This window comes from Patagioenas fasciata, chromosome 34, assembly GCF_037038585.1.
Source record: "Patagioenas fasciata isolate bPatFas1 chromosome 34, bPatFas1.hap1, whole genome shotgun sequence".
NCBI classification, from domain to species: domain Eukaryota; kingdom Metazoa; phylum Chordata; class Aves; order Columbiformes; family Columbidae; genus Patagioenas; species Patagioenas fasciata.
In genome coordinates, this window is record NC_092553.1 from 3,561,456 (window position 1) to 3,586,024 (window position 24,569).

The 24,569-nt window shown below is 63.1% G+C and overlaps 3 protein-coding genes across 3 annotated transcripts in view; 2 read left to right on the plus strand and 1 right to left on the minus strand.

Annotated features, from left to right (window-relative positions):
• LOC136114417 (tenascin-X-like) overlaps window positions 1-565 on the plus strand; it is a 37,588-nt gene extending 37,023 nt beyond the window's left edge. Inside the window, 1 exon segment of the mRNA XM_071801024.1 lies at window positions 135-565. Within this exon segment, the coding sequence (XP_071657125.1) occupies window positions 135-215 (81 nt within the window). The 3' untranslated portion in view covers window positions 216-565.
• A 280-nt stretch (window positions 566-845) lies between these two features.
• Window positions 846-17,706, minus strand: FLOT1 (flotillin 1). Its single transcript, XM_065862252.2, has 12 exons — window positions 17,573-17,706; window positions 17,230-17,305; window positions 17,047-17,137; window positions 16,327-16,470; window positions 15,342-15,461; window positions 14,326-14,421; window positions 13,140-13,292; window positions 7,744-7,925; window positions 6,854-6,899; window positions 4,122-4,259; window positions 2,884-3,048; window positions 846-1,085 (listed from the first exon to the last, which is right to left on the minus strand). Exons 1-12 carry the CDS (start codon window positions 17,613-17,615, stop codon window positions 1,053-1,055), a joined length of 1,287 nt encoding a protein of 428 aa, XP_065718324.1. The 5' UTR covers window positions 17,616-17,706; the 3' UTR covers window positions 846-1,052.
• A 406-nt stretch (window positions 17,707-18,112) lies between these two features.
• On the plus strand, window positions 18,113-24,428 carry RPS5 (ribosomal protein S5). The gene is made up of 6 exons (XM_065862251.2): window positions 18,113-18,214; window positions 19,081-19,186; window positions 21,295-21,504; window positions 23,859-23,987; window positions 24,091-24,189; window positions 24,316-24,428. Exons 1-6 carry the CDS (start codon window positions 18,123-18,125, stop codon window positions 24,382-24,384), a joined length of 705 nt encoding a protein of 234 aa, XP_065718323.2. The 5' UTR covers window positions 18,113-18,122; the 3' UTR covers window positions 24,385-24,428.
• Window positions 24,429-24,569: the final 141 nt, after the last annotated feature.

Consider the following 24,569-nt stretch of genomic DNA (forward strand, 5'->3'; position numbering starts at 1 on the left):
GTGAGAGGGGTGGGGAGCTCGGCCACCTATAGGGGGTCTATAGGGGTCTGTAGGGTACCTATAGGGGGCTATAGGGTATCTATAGGGGGCTATAGGGTATCTATAGGGGGCTATAGGGGCTGATGTCCCCCCAGGGCATCAATTGGTTCCCCTGGAAAGGCTTCGACTTCTCCATCCCCTTCACTGAGATGAAGCTGCGGCCGCAGCGCGACTGAGGGACCCAGGCGTCCGGGAGGGACCCAGGCGTCCGGGAGGGGACCCAGGCGTCCGGGAGGGGACCCAGGCGTCCGGGGGACCCAGGCGTCCGGGGAGGGAGCCAGGAAGGAGGTGGAATGTATGGGGGGGGGGGGCAATAAAAGCTGCTGTGACCCCTTCCCCACCATGAGGGGAGGAGGGGACCCAGGCGTCCGGGAAGGACCCAGGCGTCCGGGAAGGACCCAGGCGTCCGGGAAGGGACCCAGGCGTCCGGGAAGGGACCCAGGCGTCCGGGAAGGGACCCAGGCGTCCGGGAGGGCCCCCCCCAAGTGGTTTGTGATGCTGCCATTGAAATAAAGGTTAAAAAATAGGGGGGTTCTGGGGTCTCCTTGGGGGGTTTTTGGGGTGACAGTGGGGGTGTCTTGGGGTCCCTTCTGTCCTGGGTCCCCTTGAGTGTCCCCATGTCCCCTCCCTGTGTCCCCTCGAGCGTCCCCACGTCCCCTTTGGCTCCCCCGTCGTTGTCGCCGTGTCTGCCGCCCCCACCCCGCGGGGGACCCAGGAGTGCCCCAGCGGACCCAGGAGTGCCCCAGGGGGACCCAGGAGTGCCCCAGCGGACCCAGGAGTGCCCCAGGGGACCCAGGAGTGCCCCGTGCAGACGCAGCAGCTTTAATGAGCTGGGGACAAAGTGACACGTGTGGGGACACGGGGATAGGGGAGTGGTGGCACTTTGGGGACACCAGGGGGTGCTGGGTGGGGGGGGTTCAGTGACATTGAGGGGACACGGACCGGGGGTTTGGTGGCACTTTGGGGACGCGGTGGCACTTTGGGGACGCGGTGGCACTTTGGGGACGCGGTGCTCAGGCCGGACACTCCGGCTTCTTCTGGGTGGCCTGTGGGGACAAAGAGGGCATTGAGAAAGGGACCCAGGCGTCCGGGTGTCCCCACCAAGGACCCAGGTGTCCCCAGCACCCTCCTATGGGACCCAGACACCCCCAAAGGGACCCAGGAGTGCCCCTGAAGGGGACCCAGGTGTCCCCAAAGAAACCCAGGTGTCCCCAGCACCCTCCTATGGGACCCAGACACCCCCAAAGGGACCCAGGAGTGCCCCTAAAGGGACCCAGGAGTGCCCCTAAAGGGGACCCAGGTGTCCCCAAAGAAACCCAGGTGTCCCCAGCACCCTCCTATGGGACCCAGACACCCCCAAAGGGACCCAGGAGTGCCCCTAAAGGGACCCAGGAGTGCCCCTAAAGGGGACCCAGGTGTCCCCAAAGAAACCCAGGTGTCCCCAGCACCCTCCTATGGGACCCAGACACCCCCAAAGGGACCCAGGAGTGCCCCTAAAGGGACCCAGGAGTGCCCCTAAAGGGGACCCAGGTGTCCCCAAAGAAACCCAGGTGTCCCCAGCACCCTCCTATGGGACCCAGACACCCCCAAAGGGACCCAGGAGTGCCCCTAAAGGGGACACAGGCATCCTGGGACCCCCAAAAAAGGACCCAGGAGTGCCCCTAAAGGGGACCCAGGCGTCCGGGTGGCCCCACTCTCCCCCCACCCCCACCCCAAAAGGGGACCCAGGCGTGCCCCAGAAGGGACCCAGGCGTGCCCCAGAAGGGACCCAGGAGTGCCCCAGAAGGGACCCAGGCGTGCCCCAGAAGGAACCCAGGCGTGCCCCAGAAGGGACCCAGGAGCGCCCCAGAAGGGACCCAGGAGTGCCCCAGAAGGAACCCAGGAGTGCCCCAGAAGGGACCCAGGCGTCCGGGTGGCCCCACTCTCCCCCCCCCCAACCCAAAAAGGGACCCAGGAGTGCCCCAGAAGGGACCCAGGAGTGCCCCAGAAGGGACCCAGGAGTGCCCCAGAAGGGACCCAGGCGTCCGGGTGGCCCCACTCCCCCCCCCCCCACCCCAAAAAGGGACCCAGGCGTGCCCCAGAAGGGACCCAGGCGTGCCCCAGAAGGGACCCAGGAGTGCCCCAGAAGGGACCCAGGCGTCCGGGTGGCCCCACTCTCCCCCCCCCACCCCAAAAAGGGACCCAGGAGTGCCCCAGAAGGAACCCAGGAGTGCCCCAGAAGGAACCCAGGCGTGCCCCAAAAAGGGACCCAGGCGTCCGGGTGGCCCCACTCTCCCCCCCCCCACCCCAAAAGGGGACCCAGGCGTGCCCCAGAAGGAACCCAGGAGTGCCCCAGAAGGAACCCAGGCGTGCCCCAAAAAGGGACCCAGGCGTCCGGGTGGCCCCACTCTCCCCCCCCCACCCCAAAAAGGGACCCAGGAGTGCCCCAGAAGGGACCCAGGCGTCCGGGTGGCCCCACTCTCCACCCCCCCAACCCAAAAAGGGACCCAGGAGTGCCCCAGAAGGGACCCAGGAGTGCCCCAGAAGGGACCCAGGAGTGCCCCAAAAAGGGACCCAGGCGTCCGGGTGGCCCCACTCTCCAACCCCCACGCCAAAAGGGGACCCAGGCGTGCCCCAGAAGGGACCCAGGAGTGCCCCAGAAGGAACCCAGGCGTGCCCCAGAAGGGACCCAGGAGCGCCCCAGAAGGGACCCAGGAGCGCCCCAGAAGGGACCCAGGAGTGCCCCAGAAGGAACCCAGGAGTGCCCCAGAAGGGACCCAGGCGTGCCCCAGAAGGGACCCAGGAGTGCCCCAGAAGGAACCCAGGCGTGCCCCAGCAGGGACCCAGGCGTCCGGGCGGCCCCACCGGTGTCACCGTGACCCCAGCGACGGCCTCGATGGCCCCGGGCAGGCGCGAAACCACGTCCAGGATCTCGGAGGGGATCCGGGCGACCCCCACGGGCCCGGCGGCGGCGCCCACGAGCGTCACGCGCCGCGCCCCCAGCAGCGGCTGCGCCACCGCCTCCGCCACCTGCAAACGGGCGTTCCGGCCCAAAAAACGTCATTTTCATCCCAAAAACGGCCTTTTTCGCCCCAAAAATGGCCTTTTTCGCCCCAAAAATGGTCATTTTCGCCCCAAAAATGGTCTTTTTCACCCCAAAAACGGTCACTTTTTGCCCCCAAAATGGCCAAAAATGCCCCAGAAACGGTCGTTTCCACCCCCAAAATTGCCCAAAACACCCCAGAAATGGCCGTTTTCACCCAAAAAATGGCCCAAAACACCCAGAAAATGGCCATTTTCACCCCAAAATGGTCCAAAACACCCCAAAAATGGTCATTTTCACCCAAAAAATGGCCCAAAACACCCCCAAAAATGGCCATTTCCACCCAAAAAATGGTCCAAACCCACCAATTTCCACACACAAAAAGCCCCAGAAACGGACGTTTCCACCCCAAAAAGACCCCAAAAAGGGCCATTTCTGCCCCAAAAAAGGCCCAAAATGCCCCAGAAAGAGCCTTTTCCACCCCAAACTGACCCAAAACGCCCAAGAAATGGTCATTTGCACCCAAAAAATGGCCCGAAACGCCCCAGAAATGGCCAATTCCACCCCAAAAATGGCCCCAAAAGCCCCCAAAAATGGCCATTTCCACCCCAAAAATGGCCCCAAATCCCCAAAAATGGCCAAAACTACCCCAAAAACGGCCCAAAACGCCCCAGAAACGGCCAATTCTGCCCCCAAAACGACCCAAAACGCCCCAGAAACAGCCAATTCCACCCCAAAAATGGCCCAAAAAGCCCCAAAAACAGCCAATTCCGCCCCCAAAACGCCCATTTTTCACCACCAAGCCCGCCCAGAATGCCCCAAACCCCGCCCATTTCCCCCCAAATTTCACCCCCACATACCCCCCAAAACCCCCCAAATTCCCCCAAACCACCCAACGGAGACTCCAAGTTACCCCCAAACCCCCCTGGGCAGCCCAGAACACCCCAAATTCCCCCCACACAACGCCCCCAATTCCCCGTAACCCAACCCGCACAGCGCGCCCCGAAACGCCCCAAAAGCAGCCCCGGCGGCCCCAAAAGCGCCGGAATTGGGCCCAAACCTGCGGCAGGCGCTGCAGCACCAGCTCCACCACGGCGGCCTCGGGGTACCCGGCGAAGGCCTCGGCTTTGGCGGCCGCCTGCGCCGCTTCGGCCTCCGAGCGCCGGGCCAGGGCCTCCGCGCGGGCCAACCCCGTCACCTGGGGACATGGGGACATGGGGACACGGGGGTGGGTCATGGGGGGTCCCCTGACCCCAGTTTGGGGACACACGGGGCCCCCAGAACCCCAAAATGTGGGTCCCCAAACCCTTGGGTTCTCTATTATTGCCCCATCGTGGCGTAGTGGGCACCGCCAGGTCCAATGGGGACAATGGGGCAATGGGGGCATTGGGGACATTGGGGACATGGGGACATGGGGATGGGTCATGGGGCATCCCCCGACCCCGGTTTGGGGACACACGGGGTCCCCAGAACCCCAAAATGTGGGTCCCCAAACCCTTGGGTTCTCCATTATTGCCCCATCGTGGCGTAGTGGGCACCGCCAGGTCCAATGGGGACAATGGGGACAATGGGGAGAATGGGGGTAATGGGGACATGGGGACACGGGGGCGGGTCATGGGGGGTCCCCCGACCCCGGTTTGGGGACACACGTGGTCCCCAGAACCCCAAAATGTGGGTCCCCAAACCCTTGGGTTCTCTATTATTGCCCCATCGTGGCGTAGTTGGCACCGCCAGGTCCAATGGGGACAATGGGGACATTGGGGAGAATGGGGGTAATGGGGACATGGGGACATGGGGGTGGGTCATGGGGGGTCCCCTGACCCCGGTTTGGGGACACACGGGGTCCCCAGAACCCCAAAATGTGGGTCCCCAAACCCTTGGGTTCTCCATTATTGCCCCATCGTGGCGTAGTGGGCACCGCCAGGTCCAATGGGGACAATGGGGACAATGGGGAGAATGGGGGTAATGGGGACATGGGGACATGGGGGTGGGTCATGGGGGGTCCCCCGACCCCGGTTTGGGGACACACGGGGTCCCCAGAACCCCAAAATGTGGGTCCCCAAACCCTTGGGTTCTCCATTATTGCCCCATCGTGGCGTAGTGGGCACCGCCAGGTCCAATGGAGATATTGGGGACAATGGGGGCATTGAGGACAATGGGGATATTGGGGACATGGGGACACGGGGGTGGGTCATGGGGGGTCCCCCGACGCCCCTTTGGGGACACACGGGGCCCCCAGAACCCCAAAATGTGGGTCCCCAAACCCTTGGGTTCTCCATTATTGCCCCATCGTGGCGCAGTGGGCACCGCCAGGTCCAATGGGGACAATGGGGATATGGGGGCATTGGGGGTAATGGGGACATGGGGACATGGGGGCGGGTCATGGGGGGTCCCCCGACCCCGGTTTGGGGACACACGGGGCCCCCAGAACCCCAAAATGTGGGTCCCCAAACCCTTGGGTTCTCTATTATTGCCCCATCGTGGCGTAGTGGGCACCGCCAGGTCCAATGGAGATATTGGGGACAATGGGGGCATTGAGGACAATGGGGATATTGGGGACATGGGGACACGGGGGTGGGTCATGGGGCGTCCCCCGACCCCGGTTTGGGGACACACGGGGCCCCCAGAACCCCAAAATGTGGGTCCCCAAACCCCTGGGTTCTCTATTATTGCCCCATCGTGGCGTAGTGGGCACCGCCAGGTCCAATGGGGACAATGGGGAGAATGGGGGTAATGGGGACATGGGGACACGGGGATGGGTCATGGGGCATCCCCTGACCCCGGTTTGGGGACACACGGGGCCCCCAGAACCCCAAAATGTGGGTCCCCAAACCCTTGGGTTCTCCATTATTGCCCCATCGTGGCGTAGTGGGCACCGCCAGGTCCAATGGGGACAATGGGGACAATGGGGAGAATGGGGGTAATGGGGACATGGGGACACGGGGGCGGGTCATGGGGCGTCCCCCGACCCCCGTTTGGGGACACACGGGGCCCCCAGAACCCCAAAATGTGGGTCCCCAAACCCCTGGGTTCTCTATTATTGCCCCATCGTGGCGTAGTGGGCACCGCCAGGTCCAATGGGGACAATGGGGACATTGGGGGCATTGGGGACATCGGGGACAATGGGGACAATGGGGACATGGGGGTGGGTCATGGGGCGTCCCCCGACCCCCGTTTGGGGACACACGGGGCCCCCAGAACCCCAAAATGTGGGTCCCCAAACCCTTGGGTTCTCCATTATTGCCCCATCGTGGCGTAGTGGGCACCGCCAGGTCCAATGGGGACAATGGGGAGAATGGGGACAATAGGGATATTGGGGACATGGGGACATGGGGGCGGGTCATGGGGGGTCCCCCGACCCCGGTTTGGGGACACACGTGGTCCCCAGAACCCCAAAATGTGGGTCCCCAAACCCTTGGGTTCTCTATTATTGCCCCATCGTGGCGTAGTTGGCACCGCCAGGTCCAATGGGGACAATGGGGACATTGGGGAGAATGGGGGTAATGGGGACATGGGGACATGGGGGTGGGTCATGGGGGGTCCCCTGACCCCGGTTTGGGGACACACGGGGTCCCCAGAACCCCAAAATGTGGGTCCCCAAACCCCTGGGTTCTCTATTATTGCCCCATCGTGGCGTAGTGGGCACCGCCAGGTCCAATGGGGACATTGGGGACACAGGGGACATGGGGGCACATGTCACATGTCACCCCCCCCAGCCAGGTCACCTGGACGCCTGGGTCCCCTCCCGGACGCCTGGGTCCCCTCCCGGACACCTGGGTCCCCCATTCTCACCTTCATGGCTTCAGCCTCCGCCTCCGCCTCCATCATCAGCTGCGCCCTGCGGAGGGGGCGGGGCTTAGAAGGGGTGGGGCTTAGATGGGTGGAGCTTAGAGGGGCGGGACTTAGGGAGGGCGGGGCTTAGAGAGGGCGGAGCCTCGGGGGGCAGGGTTCCCACTTAAAGGGGTGGTTTTCATTAAAAGGGCTATGCCTTCAGTATGGTGGGGTCCACCCCATGCAGCAAATGGCCCCTTAAACGGGGCGGGGCTTCCGCAAGGGGCGGAGACCGTCTACTGGGGGCGTGGCTTGATAGAAGATGGACAGGTGTGCCTTAAAAGGGCAACGCTCCCCTTAAAGGGGCAGCACCAAACGGGGCTAAAATGCCTCTTTAAAGGGGCGTGGCTTCTCTTAAACAGGTAACAGCTTCACGCAAGGGGTGGGGCCTAGCAATGGAGGGGTGTGGCTCCTCTTAAAAGGGCAACGGCTTTACACAAGGAATGAGGCCCCCCCCCCCCATAGGAAGCATAGCTTGTCATAAAGGGGCGGGGCTGCTCTTAAAGGGGCAAAGGTTTTGCCCAAACGGTGGGGCCCACCTCTAGGGGGTGTGGCTTGTTATTAAGGAATGTGGCTCCTCTTAAAAGGGCAACGGCTTTACACAAGGGGTGGGGGGGCCCCTATAGCGGGCATGGCTTATTATAAAGGTGCGGTGCTCCTCTTAAAGGGGCAAAGGCTTCGCCCAAAGGCTGGGGCCCACCTCTGGTGGGTGTGGCTTGTTACGAAGCAGCGCGGTTTCTCTTAAAGGGGCAACACCTCCACACAAACCAGCGGGTGGGATCCACCACCCGGGGGTAGGCGTGGTTCGTTGGGGAGGGGGCGGGGCTTGCTGGGGAGGGGGCGGGGCTCACCGCCGTGCCTCGGCCAATCGCTCGAGCCGGTAGCGCTCGGCCTCGGCGGGTTTGCGCACGGTGGCCTCGAGCTCCCGCTCGCGCCGCCCGACCTCGTGCTCCTGCAGCTGCGCCCGCTGCGCCCGCTCCACCAGCGCCACCTGCGCCCGCTGCGCCGCGATGGCCTGACGGGTGCGCGCCGCCTGCCACGGCGCCCGGAGAGACCTCAGCACCCACGGGAACCCCCAGAGCACCCACAGAGCGCCCGTGGGACCCTCAGCACCCACAGGAACCCCCAGAGCACCCACAGAGCGCCCGTGGGACCCTCAGCACCCACAGGAACCCCCACAGCACCCACAGAGCGCCCGTGGGACCCACAGTGCCCTCCTGAACCCCCCGAGCACCCACAGCACCCAGTGACACCCACGGGACACACAGTGCCCACCTGAACCCCCAGAGCACCCACAGCACCCATGGGACCCTCAGCACCCACAGGAACCCCCAGAGCACCCACAGAGCGCCCGTGGGACCCTCAGCACCCACAGGAACCCCCACAGCACCCACAGAGCACCCATGGGACCCACAGCACCCACAGGAACCCCCAGAGCACCCACAGAGCACCCATGGGACATGCAGAGCCCTCCTGAACCCCCAGAGCACCCATGGGACCCACAGGACCCACAGTGCCCTCCTGAACCCCCAGAGCACCCACAGCACCCATGGAGCACCCACGGGACCCACAGAGCCCTCCTGAACCCCCAGAGGACCCAGAGCACCCAGTGAGCACCCACAGCACCCAGTGAGCACCCACAGCACCCACAGGAACCCCCACAGCACCCACAGAGCACCCATGGGACATGCAGAGCCCTCCTGAACCCCCAGAGCACCCATGGGACCCACAGGACCCACAGTGCCCTCCTGAACCCCCAGAGCACCCACAGCACCCAGTGAGCACCCATGGGACCCACAGCACCCACAGGAACCCCCACAGCACCCACAGAGCACCCATGGGACCCTCAGCACCCACACGAACCCCCACAGCACCCACAGAGCGCCCGTGGGACCCTCAGCACCCACAGGAACCCCCACAGCACCCACAGAGCGCCCGTGGGACCCTCAGCACCCACAGGAACCCCCACAGCACCCACAGAGCGCCCGTGGGACCCTCAGCACCCACACGAACCCCCACAGCACCCACAGAGCGCCCGTGGGACCCTCAGCACCCACATGAACCCCCACAGCACCCACAGAGCGCCCGTGGGACCCACAGTGCCCTCCTGAACCCCCCGAGCACCCACAGCACCCAGTGACACCCACGGGACACACAGTGCCCACCTGAACCCCCACAGCACCCACAGAGTGCCCGTGGGACCCTCAGCACCCACAGGAACCCCCACAGCACCCACAGAGCGCCCGTGGGACCCTCAGCACCCACAGGAACCCCCAAAGCACCCATGGAACCCACAGCACCCACAGGAACCCCCACAGCACCCACAGAGCACCCATGGGACATGCAGAGCCCTCCTGAACCCCCAGAGCACCCACAGAGCACCCATGGGACATGCAGAGCCCTCCTGAACCCCCAGAGCACCCATGGGACCCACAGGACCCACAGAGCCCTCCTGAACCCCCAGAGCACCCACAGCACCCAGTGAGCACCCATGGGACGTGCAGAGCACGCACAGCACCCAATGAACCCCCAGAGCACCCATGGGACATGCAGAGCCCACCTGAACCCCCACAGCACCCACAGAGCGCCCGTGGGACCCTCAGCACCCACAGGAACCCCCAGAGCACCCACAGAGCGCCCATGGGACATGCAGAGCCCTCCTGAACCCCCAGAGCACCCATGGGACCCACAGGACCCACAGGAACCCCCACAGCACCCACAGAGCACCCATGGGACCCTCAGCACCCACAGGAACCCCCAAAGCACCCATGGGACCCACAGCACCCACAGGAACCCCCACAGCACCCACAGAGCGCCCATGGGACATGCAGAGCCCTCCTGAACCCCCAGAGCACCCATGGGACCCACAGTGCCCTCCTGAACCCCCAGAGCACCCACAGCACCCAGTGAGCACCCATGGGACCCACAGAGCCCTCCTGAACCCCCAGAGCACCCACAGCACCCAGTGAGCACCCACGGGACCCACAGAGCCCTCCTGAACCCCCAGAGCACCCACAGCACCCAGTGAGCACCCATGGGACCCACAGAGCCCTCCTGAACCCCCAGAGCACCCACAGCACCCATGGAGCACCCACAGCACCCACAGGAACCCCCACAGCACCCACAGAGCGCCCGTGGGACCCTCAGCACCCACAGGAACCCCCACAGCACCCACAGAGCGCCCGTGGGACCCTCAGCACCCACAGGAACCCCCACAGCACCCACAGAGCGCCCGTGGGACATGCAGAGCCCACCTGAACTCTCAGAGCACCCACAGCACCCAGTGAGCACCCATGGGACGTGCAGAGCACGCACAGCACCCAATGAACCCCCAGAGCACCCATGGGACATGCAGAGCCCACCTGAACCCCCACAGCACCCACAGAGCGCCCGTGGGACCCTCAGCACCCACAGGAACCCCCAAAGCACCCATGGAACCCACAGCACCCACAGGAACCCCCACAGCACCCACAGAGCACCCATGGGACCCTCAGCACCCACAGGAACCCCCACAGCACCCACAGAGCGCCCGTGGGACATGCAGAGCCCACCTGAACTCTCAGAGCACCCACAGCACCCAGTGAGCACCCATGGGACGTGCAGAGCACGCACAGCACCCAATGAACCCCCAGAGCACCCATGGGACATGCAGAGCCCACCTGAACCCCCAGAGCACCCACAGAGCGCCCATGGGACCCTCAGCACCCACCTGAACCCCCAGAGCACCCACAGAGCGCCCATGGAACCCTCAGCACCCACAGGAACCCCCAGAGCACCCACAGAGCGCCCATGGGACCCACAGCACCCACAGGAACCCCCAGAGCACCCACAGAGCACCCATGGGACATGCAGAGCCCTCCTGAACCCCCAGAGCACCCATGGGACCCACAGAGCCCTCCTGAACCCCCAGAGCACCCACAGCACCCAGTGAGCACCCATGGGACCCACAGAGCCCTCCTGAACCCCCAGAGCACCCACAGCACCCATGGAGCACCCACAGCACCCACAGGAACCCCCACAGCACCCACAGAGCGCCCGTGGGACCCTCAGCACCCACAGGAACCCCCACAGCACCCACAGAGCGCCCGTGGGACCCTCAGCACCCACATGAACCCCCACAGCACCCACAGCACCCATGGAGCACCCATGGGACCCACAGAGCCCTCCTGAACCCCCAGAGCACCCACAGCACCCATGGAGCACCCACAGTACCCATATGAACCCCCCGAGCACCCACAGCACCCAGTGAGCACCCATGGGACCCACAGAGCCCTCCTGAACCCCCAGAGCACCCACAGCACCCATGGGACCCTCAGCACCCACAGGAACCCCCAGAGCACCCACAGAGCACCCATGGAACCCTCAGCACCCACAGGAACCCCCAGAGCACCCATGGGACCCACAGGACCCACAGAGCCCTCCTGAACCCCCAGAGCACCCACAGCACCCAGTGAGCACCCACGGGACCCACAGAGCCCTCCTGAACCCCCAGAGCACCCACAGCACCCAGTGAGCACCCACGGGACCCACAGAGCCCTCCTGAACCCCCAGAGCACCCACAGCACCCAGTGAGCACCCACGGGACATGCAGAGCACCCAGAGCACCCATGGAACACCCACAGCACCCATGGAGCACCCACAGCACCCATATGAACCCCCCGAGCATCCACAGCACCCAGTGAGCACCCATGGGACCCACAGAGCCCTCCTGAACCCCTAGAGCACCCACAGCACCCAGTGAGCACCCACAGCACCCACAGGAACCCCCAGAGCACCCACAGAGCGCCCGTGGGACCCTCAGCACCCACAGGAACCCCCAGAGCACCCCCAGAGCACCCATGGGACCCTCAGCACCCACAGGAACCCCCACAGCACCCACAGAGCGCCCGTGGGACCCTCAGCACCCACAGGAACCCCCAGAGCACCCACAGCACCCAGTGAGCACCCATGGGACCCACAGTGCCCACCTGAACCCCCAGAGCACCCAGAGCACCCATGGAGCACCCACAATACCCATGGAGCACCCACAGCACCCACAGGAACCCCCACAGCACCCACAGAGCACCCATGGGACATGCAGAGCCCTCCTGAACCCCCAGAGCACCCATGGGACCCACAGGACCCACAGTGCCCTCCTGAACCCCCAGAGCACCCACAGCACCCACTGAGCACCCACGGGACCCACAGAGCCCTCCTGAACCCCCAGAGCACCCACAGCACCCATGGAGCACCCACAGCACCCACAGGAACCCCCACAGCACCCACAGAGCGCCCGTGGGACCCTCAGCACCCACAGGAACCCCCACAGCACCCACAGAGCGCCCATGGAACCCTCAGCACCCACAGGAACCCCCAGAGCACCCACAGAGCGCCCGTGGGACCCTCAGCACCCACAGGAACCCCCAGAGCACCCACGGGACCCACAGAGCCCTCCTGAACCCCCAGAGCACCCACAGCACCCATGGAGCACCCATGGGACCCACAGAGCCCTCCTGAACCCCCAGAGCACCCACAGCACCCATGGAGCACCCATGGGACCCACAGAGCCCTCCTGAACCCCCAGAGCACCCACAGCACCCATGGAGCACCCATGGGACCCACAGAGCCCTCCTGAACCCCCAGAGCACCCACAGCACCCAGTGAGCACCCACGGGACCCACAGAGCCCTCCTGAACCCCCAGAGCACCCACAGCACCCAGTGAGCACCCATGGGACCCATATGAACCCCCAGAGCACCCACAGCACCCCCACAGATGGGAAGGACCCAGGCATCCGAGGAGGGACCCAGGCATCCAAGGAGGGACCCAGGCATCCAAGGAGGGACCCAGGCGTCCGGGGAAGGACCCAGGCATCCGAGGAGGGACCCAGGCGTCCGGGGAGGGACCCAGGCATCCAAGGAGGGACCCAGGCATCCAAGGAGGGACCCAGGCGTCCGGGGAAGGACCCAGGCATCCGAGGAGGGACCCAGGCGTCCGGGGAAGGACCCAGGCATCCGAGGAGGGACCCAGGCATCCGAGGAGGGACCCAGGCATCCAAGGAGGGACCCAGGCGTCCGGGGAAGGACCCAGGCATCCGAGGAGGGACCCAGGCATCCGAGGAGGGACCCAGGCATCCAAGGAGGGACCCAGGCGTCCGGGGAGGGACCCAGGCGTCCGGGGAGGGACCCAGGCATCCAAGGAGGGACCCAGGCGTCCGGGGAGGGACCCAGGCATCCGGGGAGGGACCCAGGCGTCCGGGGGGGCGGTACCTGGAGCTGATAGGCCAGGTCGGCCTGGGCCTTGCGGGCGCTGACGGCGCCGTCGAACTGGGCCTGCTGGAGCTGGAAGTCGCGCTGGGCCCGCGCCGTGGCGGCCTCGCTCAGCAGCTGCGCCGACACCTGCTCCTGGCGGGCACGGGCCTCCTGCGGGGACATTGGGGACACGGGGACGCGGGGACACGGGGGCGGGTCATGGGGCGTCCCCCGACCCCCCTTTGGGGACACACGGGGCCCCCAGAACCCCAAAATGTGGGTCCCCAAACCCCTGGGTTCTCTATTATTCCCCCATCGTGGTGTAGCGGGCACCGCCAGGTCCAATGGGGACAATGGGGAGAATGGGGGCAATGGGGACAATGGGGACATGGGGACATGGGGGTGGGTCATGGGGCGTCCCCCGACCCCCCTTTGGGGACACACGGGGCCCCCAGAACCCCAAAATGTGGGTCCCCAGACCCCTGGGTTCTCTATTATTGCCCCATCGTGGCGTAGTGGGCACCGCCAGGTCCAATGGGGACAATGGGGAGAATGGGGGCATTGGGGACACTGGGGACATGGGGACATGGGGACACGGGGACGGGTCACACGGCACCTCCTGAGCCCGGTTTGGGGACACACGGGGCCCCCAGAACCCCAAAATGTGGGTCCCCAAACCCTTGGGTTCTCTATTATTGCCCCATCGTGGCGTAGTGGGCACCGCCAGGTCCAATGGGGACAATGGGGAGAATGGGGACATTGGGGGACATGAAGGGATATGGAGGGGACAAAGGGACATAAGGGGACATGGGGGGACATAAGGGGACATGGGGGGACAAGGGAGAACAGGAGGGGACATGGGGACATAAGGGGACATGGGGGGACAAGGGGGGACAGGAGGGGACATGGGGACATAAGGGGACATGGGGGGACAAGGGGGGACAGGAGGGGACATGGGGACATAAGGGGACATGGGGGGACAAGGGGGGACAGGAGGGGACACGGGAGGGACACAGTGGGGACACAAGGGGACAACCCGGCGCCGTGGGGCAGAGGGGCCACCGGTGCCATTGGGACCTCGGTGAGGAAACAGGAGACACAAGGGGACACCAGGGGACATGGGGGGGACACGAGGGGATATGGGGGGGACAAGGGGAGCGGTGGGGACGCGGGAGGTGACAAAGGTGACAACGGTGACGCTCACGCGGATGCCGGCGTCCCTCTTGGCCTCGGCCTCCCCGACGCGGGCGTCGCGTTGGACCTGGGCCGTGCGGCCCTTGCCCAGCGAGCGCAGGTAGTCCTGGGGACAGGTGGGGACAGTTGGGGACAACGGGGGACACGGGGGACACGGGGGGACAAGGACACCCCCCCCAGTCACCACCACCCCTGGGATCGGGCACCTTCAAGTGGGGACGTCCTGGGACGTGTTGAGTGTCCCCAAGGGCTCTGGGTGGTCCCCAATGTCCCCAATGCCCCCAATGTCCCCAACACCCCCATTGTCCCCAATGTCCCCAATACCCTCGTTGTCCCCAACACCCCCATTGTCCCCAACGCCCCCATTGTCCCCATTGTTCCCAATACCCTCGTTGTCCCCAATGTCCCCATTGTCTCCAATGTCCCCAATGCCCCCGTTGTCCCCATTGTTCCCAATACCCCCATTGTCCCCATTGTCCCCAATGTCCCCAACACCCCCATTGTCCCCAATGTCCCCAACACCCCCATTGTCCCCAATGTCCCCATTGTCCCCAATGCCCCCATTGTCCCCAATGTCCCCCTTGTCCCCAACGCCCCCATTGTCCCCAATGTTCCCCTTGTCCCCAACGCCCCCATTGTCCCCAATACCCCCATTGTCCCCAATGTCCCCATTATCCCAAATGCCCCCATTGCTCCCAATGCCCCCATTGTCCCCAATACCCCCATTGTCCCCAATGTCTCCATTGTCCCCAATACCCTCATTGTTCCCAATGCCATTGTCCCCAACACCCCCATTGTCCCTAACGCCCCCATTATCCCAAATGCCCCCATTGTTCCCAATGTCCCCATTGTCCCCAGTGCCCCCATTGTCCCCATCATTCCCAACGCCCCCATTGTCCCCAATGTCCCCATTGTCCCCAACACCCCCATTGTCCCCAATGTCCCCATTGCTTCCAATGCCCCCATTGTCCCCAACGCCCCCATTGTCCCCAATGTCCCCAGGCCCCCCGGTGTCCCCGTTGTCACCTGGTCATCCTGGATGTCCTTGAGCGTGTAGCTCACGACGCTGATGCCCATGTTGACCAGGTCGGACGAGGCCACGTTGAACACCTGCTCCGAGAACTTCTGCCGGTCCTTGTAGATCTCCTGGGGGCGGGGCCAGAGTGGGCGGGGCTGCCGGGAGGGGGCGGGGCCAAGGGGTGGAGCCTCAGGGTGGGCGGGGCCACCAAGGTCCAGCTGGGGCCAATGGGGACCTTGGAGCTCTAGTGGGACACGGGGGTGGGCGTGGCCTCACAAAGGGGAGGGCGTGGCCTCACAAAGCGGTGGGCGTGGCCTCACAAAGGGGTGGGCGTGGCCTCACAAAGGGGTGGGACTTGGGTGGGTGTGGCCCTAGGGGTGTGGCCTCGGGAGTGGGTGGGGCCAACGGGGGCCAAAGGGAGGAGACTTTGGGGGTGGGGCTTCCACAGGGTGGGGGCCCTGGTGGGTGGAGCTTATGGGGGTGAAGCTTACAGGGGTGGGGCTGCTGGGGGTGGAGCTTATAGGGGTGGGGCTGCGGGGGTGGAGCTTATGGGGGTGGGGCTGCGCAGGTGGAGCTTATGTGGGTGGAGCTTATAGGGGAGGGGCTGCGGGGGTGGAGCTTAAGGGGGTGGGGCTGCGGGGGTGGAGCTTATGGGGGTGGAGCTTATGGGGTGGGGCTTATGGGTGCGGGGCTGCTAGGATGGAGCTTTTGGGGGTGGAGCTTATAGGGGAGGGGCTGCGGGGGTGGAGCTTAAAGGGGTGGGGCTGTGGGGGTGGAGCTTATGGAGGCTGGAGTTTCCAGGGGTGGAGCTTATGCGGGTGTGGCTTATGGGGGTGGAGCTTATAGACATTGCGCCTTATGAGATGTGGCACACAGGGGTGGGGCTTATGGGGGGTGGAGCTTATGGGGGTGGGGTTTCCAGGGCGGTTCCTAGAGGGGTGTGGGCTTCTGGTGGGCGGGGTTATGGGGGTGGGTGGGCGTGGCCTCCGGCACCTCCACGGTCATGTGGGCCATGATGGCGCGCTGATGCCCCTCCAGGGTCTCCAGGGCGATCTGGGCGATCTCGGCCTCCGATTTGCCCAGGAACATCTGGCACGCGGCCGCCAGCATCTCCTTGTTCTGCCCCTGGATCTTCACCTGCGGCCACGCCCACGCGTCACCTGACCACCCACGCCACCCCCCCCCCACCCCGCGGCATTGCCCCTTTAAGAACAAGAAGGGTGTGGCTCTACGGCGTTGCCCTTTTAAGACCCTCCCGCACCCCACCCGCTATAATAAACCCTTAAGCGGGGTCTGAGGCAATGCCCTTTTAAGAGAAGGGGTGGGGTCCGCACCGACGAGCCCCTTTTAAGACACCCCCCCCCCCCCCCCACCCCATCTCTACAGCAGGTTTTGACCTGCAGCCCCTTTAAGAGCTGGTGGGCCCCACCACAGCAAAGCCCTTTTAAGAACCCCCTATAACCAACATTAACCCCGCCCAACCCGGCCAAGCCCTTTTTAAGGGAATCAGTGGGGCCCACCACGGCGAAGCCCTTTTAAGAGCGCCCCCACAAACGGTGCCATCGCCCTTTTAAGTGTCCGAGTGGGGCCCAGCGCTGCGCTTCTTAAAAGGGCAATGCCACGGTTTTCAGGGCTGAGCCGCAGGGCCGCGGGGGGCGGTGTTTGGGGGGTGACGGTGACAATGTGGGGGTGACAGTGACACCCTGGGGGTACCTGCGCGATGCCGGTGACCGAGATGGGGACCCCGTGCCGGGTGTAAACCTTCTCACTGCGCACATTGAGCGTCAGCGTGTTCAGGGAGATCCTGGGGGGGTTTTGGGGGGTTTGGGGACACGCGTGACACTCCTGTCACCCCCCCCCCCCGTGTCCCCCCCAGTGTCCCCGGTGTCCCCTCACCGCTGGATCTGCTGCAGACACGGGAGCACCAGCACCCGGCCCCCCGCCACCATCACGGGGGGGCTGCGGCAGAAACCTGCGGGGACACGGCAGTCAGGGGGACCCAGGCGTTCGGGGATGGGACCCAGGAGGATGATGGGGGGACCCAGGCGTTCGGGGATGGGACACAAGGGGCTGATGGGGGGACCCAGGAGGGGACCCAGGAGTCCGGGAGGGACCCAGGCGTCCGAGAATGGGACCCAGGAGGATGACGGGGGGACCCAGGCGTTCGGGAGGGACCCAGGCGTCCGGGGATGGGACCCAGGCGTCCGGGGATGGGACCCAGGCGTCCGGGGACACTCACCCGACACCACCATGGCCTCGTTGGGGCCGCACGTGAAGAACATTCTGGAAGCGGCTCCGGGACCCCCGGGGACCCCCGAATCCCCCCCCCCAGGGCTCGGTCCTCCCGCTGCGGCGCCGCCCCTCCCGCCGCGATCCCGTCAGCCCCCGCGGCAGCGCCACCGCTCCGCCCCGCGGCCTCGCCTTGCCCCGAGTTCTGCCTAGCGACGCGTGACGCCGCAAGCTGCGCGCCGCCCCATTGGGCGCTCCGCGGGGTTGGGGGGTTTGTGTCGCTATAAAGCCTCCCGAAGGACGGGAGATCCCACCCCGTGTCCCCTGTGTCCCCCATGTCCCCTCCAGCCCTTCGGTTCCCCCGCCCTATAAAGCGCTGCCCCTCAAACGGTGGCGTTTGGGCAGGCGCCCTCAACAGGGATGGCGGCGGCGGCTTCACCAGCGCCGCCTGGGCTTGCGCGACGCACGGCGGGCGGGCGCGTTTCCCTGTGCGCATGCGCACGGCGCCCCGCGGGAGGGCGGTGAGGGCGGAAGCGCGGCGGCGCGCCGGGGCTCTGCGCATGCGCGGCCGGAAGCTCCCGCCCCTGCATAAGAGGCCGGGAAACCCCGCTCGGGCCCCTTTTCCTCACGGAGCCGCCGCTGCCGCCGCCACGTGAGTTCGGCGGGGCTGGGGGGGCCCAGACTGGGGGGTGCGGGGGGTTTGGGGGGGTCCTGAGGCTTTTTGGGGGGGTCCTGAGGCCTTTTGGGGCCGGGGGGTTGCGGGGCGCTGAGGCGGGAATCGCGGGTTCAGCCCTAAGGGAGCCCCGATGGGGGAACTTAAGGCGGGGGGGGGGGATAAAGTGCGAATGGGGGGGGTCAGGGGTTGGGGGGGGGCGTGGGGAAGGAATTGGGGGCACCCCAGGGTGGGATTTGGGGGTTCAGACCGAGTTGGGGGGGGGTCTGAGCCCCCAAAGCGCGGCGGGACGTTGCCCCTTTAAGGGCCACGCGGTGGGGCCCACGCTGCCCCTTCAAAGGGCGACGCACGGCCCCCAGCTCGAACTGGGAATGGGCTTTAATCGCTTTGTGGTGTTAATTAATGAGGGTTAATTAAGCCCCCCCCTAACTGGGGGGTCTTGGGGAGGTCCCAGCGCCTCCTGCCCCCCTCAGTTTCATTCCCAGTATCTCCCAGTTCATACTGGGGGGACCCTTCCAATGCCCTTTATCTTCCATGGTACCCCGAAATGCTTAATGTTTTGTTCATAATTAACGCGGGTTAATTAATGCCCCACTAATTAGGGGTCTTGGGGGGGTCCCAGCACCTCCTGCCCCCCCCGGTCTCATTCCCAGTGTCTCCCAGTGCTCTCCCAGTTCATACTGGGGGGGCCCTTTCAATGCCCTTTGTCTTCCATGGGACCCAGAAACGCGTAGTTTTGCGTTCATAATTAACGTGGGTTAATTAAGGCCCCGCTAATGAGGGGTCAGGGGTCGATTGGGGGGTCCGGGCCCCTCCCCTGACCCCAGTTCCCATTGGTTTCCCAGCATGAGCGACTGGGAAACGGCCCCGGCCGTGACCGAGACCCCTGACATCAAACTCTTTGGGAAGTGGAGCACGGACGACGTGCAGATCAACGACATCTCCCTGCAGGTGGCGCTGGAGGGGGGGCGGGGTCGTTTGGGGGCGCGGGGGGGTCCCCAAAGGGAGGTTGGGTTGGGGGAGGGCTGGGGGGTGGGGTGGGGGAGGTTTTGGGGGGGTTTCTGGGGTTTGGGGGGTGGTTGGAGGACCAGGAGAAGGTTGAGAAGGTTCTGGAGAACTTGGAGAAGGTTCTGGAGAACCAGGAGAAGGTTCTGGACAAGGTTGAGGTTCTGGAGACCTAGGAGAAGGTTCTGGAGACCTAGGAGAAGGTTCTGGAGAAGGTTGAGAAGATTCTGGACAAGGTTGAGCTTTTGGAGAACCAGGAGAAGGTTCTAGGGAAGGTTGAGGAGGTTCTGGAGAAGGTCGAGAAGGTTCTGGACAAAGCTGAGGTTCTGGAGAACCAGGAGAACATTGGGAAGAAGCTTGAGGAGGAGAACGAGGTTCTGGAGAACCAGGGGAAGGTTCTGGAGAAGGTTGAGGAGGTTCTGGAGAAGGTTGAGCTTTTGGAGAACCAGGAGAAGGTTCTGGAGAAGGTTGAGGTTCTGGAGAACCAGGAGAACGTTGAGGAGAAGGTTCTGGAGAAGGTTCTGGAGAAGGTTCTGGAGAAGGTTCTGGAGAAGGTTCTGGAGAAGGTTCTGGAGAAGGTTCTGGAGAAGGTTCTGGAGAAGGTTCTGGAGAAGGTTCTGGAGAAGGTGGAGAAGGTTGAGCTTTTGGAGAACCAGGAGAACACTGGGGAGAGTTTGATGTTCCCAAGGCCACTCAGTGGCCTCCAAGGCCAGTTGGTTGATTGGTTGATGATCTCCAAAGCTGGTTGGTTGGCTGATGGTCTCCAAAGCTGGTTGGTCAATGGTGTTCAAGGCTGGTTGGTTGGTTGATGGTCTCCAAAGCTGGTTGGCCAATGGTGTTCAAGGCTGGTTGGTTGGTTGAGGATCGTCAGAGCTGGTTGGCTGATGGTCTCCAAAGCTGATTGGTTGGTTGATCATCTCCAAGGCTGGTTGGTTGGCCAATGGTCTCAGAGGCTGGTTGGTTGGCCAATGGTCTCCAAGGCTGGTTGGTTGGCCAACGGTCTCCGAGCTTGGTTGGTTGGCCAACGGTCCCCAAGGTTGGTTGGTTGGCCAATGGTCTCCAAGGTTGGTTGGTTGGTTGGTTGGCCAACGGTCTCCAAGGCTGGTTGGTTGGCCAACGGTCTCCAAGGCTGGTTGGTTGGTTGGCCAACGGTCTCCAAGGCTGGTTGGTTGGTTGGTTGGCCAATGGTCTCCAAGGCTGGTTGGTTGGTTGGTTGGCTGATGGTCTCCAAAGCTGGTTGGTTGATTGGCTGAGGTCTTCAAGGCTGGTTGGTTGATTGGTTGTGGGTCTTCAAGGCTGGTTGGTTGGGGATCTTCAGAGCTGGTTGGCCAATGGTGTTCAAAGCTGGTTGGTTGGCTGATGGTCTCCAAGGCTGGTTGGTTGGTTGGCTGATGGTCTCCAAGGCTGGTTGGTTGGCTGATGGTCTCCAAGGCTGGTTGGTTGGCTGATGGTCTCCAAGGCTGGTTGGTTGGCTGATGGTCTCCAAGGCTGGTTGGTTGGCTGATGGTCTCCAAGGCTGGTTGGTTGGTTGGCTGATGGTCTCCAAGGCTGGTTGGTTGGTTGGCTGATGGTCTCCAAGGCTGGTTGGTTGGCTGATGGTCTCCAAGGCTGGTTGGTTGGCTGATGGTCTCCAAGGCTGGTTGGTTGGCTGATGGTCTCCAAGGCTGGTTGGTTGGCTGATGGTCTCCAAGGCTGGTTGGTTGGCTGATGGTCTCCAAGGCTGGTTGGTTGGCTGATGGTCTCCGAGGCTGGTTGGTTGGCTGATGGTCTCCAAGGCTGGTTGGTTGGCTGATGGTCTCCGAGGCTGGTTGGTTGGCTGATGGTCTCCAAGGCTGGTTGGTTGGCTGATGGTCTCCAAGGCTGGTTGGTTGGCTGATGGTCTCCGAGGCTGGTTGGTCAATGGTATTCAAGGCTCATTGGTTGGTTGATCATCTCCAACGCTGTTTGACTGAGGATCTTCAAAGCTGGTTGGCCAATGCTCTCCAGAGCTTTTTGGTTGACTGATGACCTCCAAATCTGATTGGTTGACGACCCAATGACGTCACCCCCCGCAGGACTACATCGCGGTGAAGGAGAAGTACGCCAAGTACCTCCCGCACAGCGCGGGGCGCTACGCGGCCAAGCGCTTCCGCAAGGCGCAGTGCCCCATCGTGGAGCGCCTCACCAACTCCATGATGATGCACGGACGCAACAACGGCAAGAAGCTCATGACCGTGCGCATCGTCAAACACGCCTTCGAGATCATCCACCTGCTCACCGGAGAGGTCGGCACGGGGCGGGTTTGGGTGTTGAGGGGCGGGTTTGGGTGTCAAGAGGGTGGGTTTGGGTGTTGGAGGCTGTTTTGGGGTGGGTTTGGGTGCTACAAGTTGGGTTTTGGGTGTTGGAGGGGTGGTGTTGGGTGTTAAGAGGGTGTTTTAGGGTGCTACAAGTTGGGTGTTGGAGGGTGTCTTTGGGTGTTGGAGAGGCATTTTCAGGCTCTTTTGGGTGCTACAGGTTGAGTTTTGGGTGTTGGAGGGATGGTTTTGGGTGTCAAGAGGGTGGGTTTGGGTGTTGGAGGCTGTTTTGGGGTGGGTTTGGGTGCTACAAGTTGGGTTTCGGGTGTTGGAGGGGTGGTGTTGGGTGTTAAGAGGGTGTTTTAGGGTGCTACAAGTTGGGTGTTGGAGGGTGTCTTTGGGTGTTGGAGGGTGTCTTTGGGTGTTGGAGGGTGTCTTTGGGTGTTGGAGAGGCGTTTTCAGGCTCTTTTGGGTGCTACAGATTGAGTTTTGGGTGTTGGAGGGATGGTTTTGGGTGTCAAGAGGGTGGGTTTGGGTGTTGGAGGCTGTTTTGGGGTGGGTTTGGGTGCTACAAGTTGGGTTTTGGGAGTTGGAGGGGTGGTGTTGGGTGTTAAGAGGGTGTTTTAGGGTGCTACAAGTTGGGTGTTGGAGGGTGTCTTTGGGTGTTGGAGAGGCGTTTTCAGGCTCTTTTGGGTGCTACAGGTTGAGTTTTGGGTGTTGGAGGGATGGTTTTGGGTGTTGAAGGGTGGTGTTGGGGTTTTGGCCTCTTTGGGGGCATTTTTGGGTGTTGGAGCGGTGGGTTTGGGTATTGAGAGGTGGTTTGGGGTGTTTTTGGGTGCTACAGGTTGGGTTTTGGGTGTTGGAGGGGTGGTTTTGGAGTATTTGGGGGCATTTTTGGGTGTTTGGAGGTTTTGGGTGCTAGAACTTGGGGTTTTGGGTGCTGGGGCCCCTTTTTGGGGTGCTAGAACTTGATGTTTTGGGGCACTAGAACATTGGGGTTTTGGGCTCTAGAACTCAGGATTTTGGGTGCTGCGGGCCCTTTTTGAGCTCTAGAGCTTTGGTTTTTGGGCACCAGAACTTGGGGGGTTTTGGGCTTTAGAACTTGGGGGTTTGGGCCACTACAACTTGCTGGGTGTTGGGTGCTAGAACTTGTTGGTTTTGGGGCTCTAGAACTTGGGGTGTTGGGCCCTAGAACCTGGGGTTTGGGGCACTAGAATTTGGGTGTTATTTGTCCTAGAACTTGAGTGTTTTTGGACGCTAGAACTCGGGGGTTTTGGGCGCTGGGGGCCCTCTTTGAGCTCTAGAACTTGGTTTTTTTGTCGCTCTAGAACTTGGGTTTTTTGTCGCTCTAGAACTTGGGTGTTTTGGGCACCAGAACTTGGGTGGTTTTGGCGCTAGAACTCGGGGGTTTTGGGCGCTGAGGACCCTCTCTGGGCTCTAGAACTTGGGGGTGTTTGGGGCTCTAGAACTTAGGGTGTTTGGGGCTCTAGAACTTGGGTGTTTTGGGCACTAGAACTTGGGTGGTTTTGGCGCTAGAACTCGGGGGTTTTGGGCGCTGGGGACCCTCTCTGGGCTCTAGAACTTGGGGGTGTTTGGGGCTCTAGAACTTGGGGGTGTTTGGGGCTCTAGAACTTGGGGGTGTTTGGGGCTCTAGAACTTGGGGGTGTTTGGGGCTCTAGAACTTGGGTGTTTTGGGCACTAGAACTTGGGTGTTTTGGGCACTAGAACTCGGGGGTTTTGGGCGCTGGGGACCCTCTCTGGGCTCTAGAACTTGGGGGTGTTTGGGGCTCTAGAACTTGGGGTTGTTTGGGGCTCTAGAACTTGGGGGTGTTTGGGGCTCTAGAACTTGGGTGTTTTGGGCACTAGAACTTGGGTGTTTTGGGCACTAGAACTCGGGGGTTTTGGGCGCTGGGGACCCTCTCTGGGCTCTAGAACTTGGGGGTGTTTGGGGCTCTAGAACTTGGGGGTGTTTGGGGCTCTAGAACTTGGGTGTTTTTGACGCTAGAACTTGGGTGTTTTTGATGCTAGAACTCGGGGTTTTGGGCGCTGAGGACCCTCTCTGGGCTCTAGAACTTGGGGGTGTTTGGGGCTCTAGAACTTAGGGTGTTTGGGGCTCTAGAACTTGGGGGTGTTTGGGGCTCTAGAACTTGGGGTGTTTGGGGCTCTAGAACTTGGGGTGTTTGGGGCTCTAGAACTTGGGTGTTTTTGGCGCTAGAACTCGGGGGTTTTAGGCACTAGAACATTGGCGTTTTGGGCTTTAGAACTCGGGATTTTGGGTGCTGGGGCCCCTTTCTGGACCCCCTAGGAGGCTCTATCCTAACCCCCCGCCCCCCCACACCCTCCAGAACCCCCTGCAGGTGCTGGTTAACGCCATCATCAACTCGGGTCCCCGCGAGGACTCGACGCGCATCGGCCGCGCCGGCACCGTGCGCCGCCAGGCCGTGGACGTCTCCCCGCTGCGCCGCGTCAACCAGGTGCGCGTCCCCCAAAAACACCCTCACCCCCCTCCGTCGCACCCCAAAACCCCCCCCTTTTCCACCCCCCCCGCCCCCGACGCCTTTTTTGGGGCGGTTTCAGGCCATTTGGTTGCTGTGCACCGGGGCGCGCGAGGCCGCCTTCCGCAACATCAAAACCATCGCCGAGTGTTTGGCCGACGAGCTCATTAACGCCGCCAAGGTAACGAGATGGGGGCTTAATTATCACCTTTAACGCTCTACAGACATCACCCCCCCCCTCCCAATTAATCCCCCTGCCCCATTTTTTGCTCATTTTGCCCCATTTCTTGCCGCCCCCCCCCACCAGGGTTCGTCCAACTCTTACGCCATCAAGAAGAAGGACGAGCTGGAGCGCGTGGCCAAGTCCAACCGTTAATGTCACCCGTGGCACCCCCGGCAATAAACGTCACTTGGTTGTGACCCCTCTGGGTGTTTTGGGGCTGGGGGGGGGGTTGGTTGGGGTTTCGGGGGCTCCTTGTCCTCCCCACGTGTCCACAGGTTTGAGGTGTCCCCGAATTGGGGGTGACAAGACAGTCGCTGGATCTGGCCCAGCTCAGGTCT

Excerpts from the sequence above, each read along its gene's own strand:
- RPS5 (XM_065862251.2), top strand. The coding sequence starts at position 18,123 with ATGCGCGGCCGGAAGCTCCCGCCCCTGCATAAGAGGCCGGGAAACCCC. Across the intron at positions 23,988-24,090 it reads CGCTGCGCCGCGTCAACCAG|GCCATTTGGTTGCTGTGCAC; the intron begins GTGCGCGTCCCC and ends GGGCGGTTTCAG. Across the intron at positions 24,190-24,315 it reads AGCTCATTAACGCCGCCAAG|GGTTCGTCCAACTCTTACGC; the intron begins GTAACGAGATGG and ends CCCCCCCACCAG.
- FLOT1 (XM_065862252.2), bottom strand. The coding sequence starts at position 17,615 with ATGTTCTTCACGTGCGGCCCCAACGAGGCCATGGTGGTGTCGG. Across the intron at positions 17,306-17,572 it reads CGAGGCCATGGTGGTGTCGG|GTTTCTGCCGCAGCCCCCCC; the intron begins GTGAGTGTCCCC and ends GTGTCCCCGCAG. Across the intron at positions 17,138-17,229 it reads TGTCTGCAGCAGATCCAGCG|GATCTCCCTGAACACGCTGA; the intron begins GTGAGGGGACAC and ends AAACCCCCCCAG.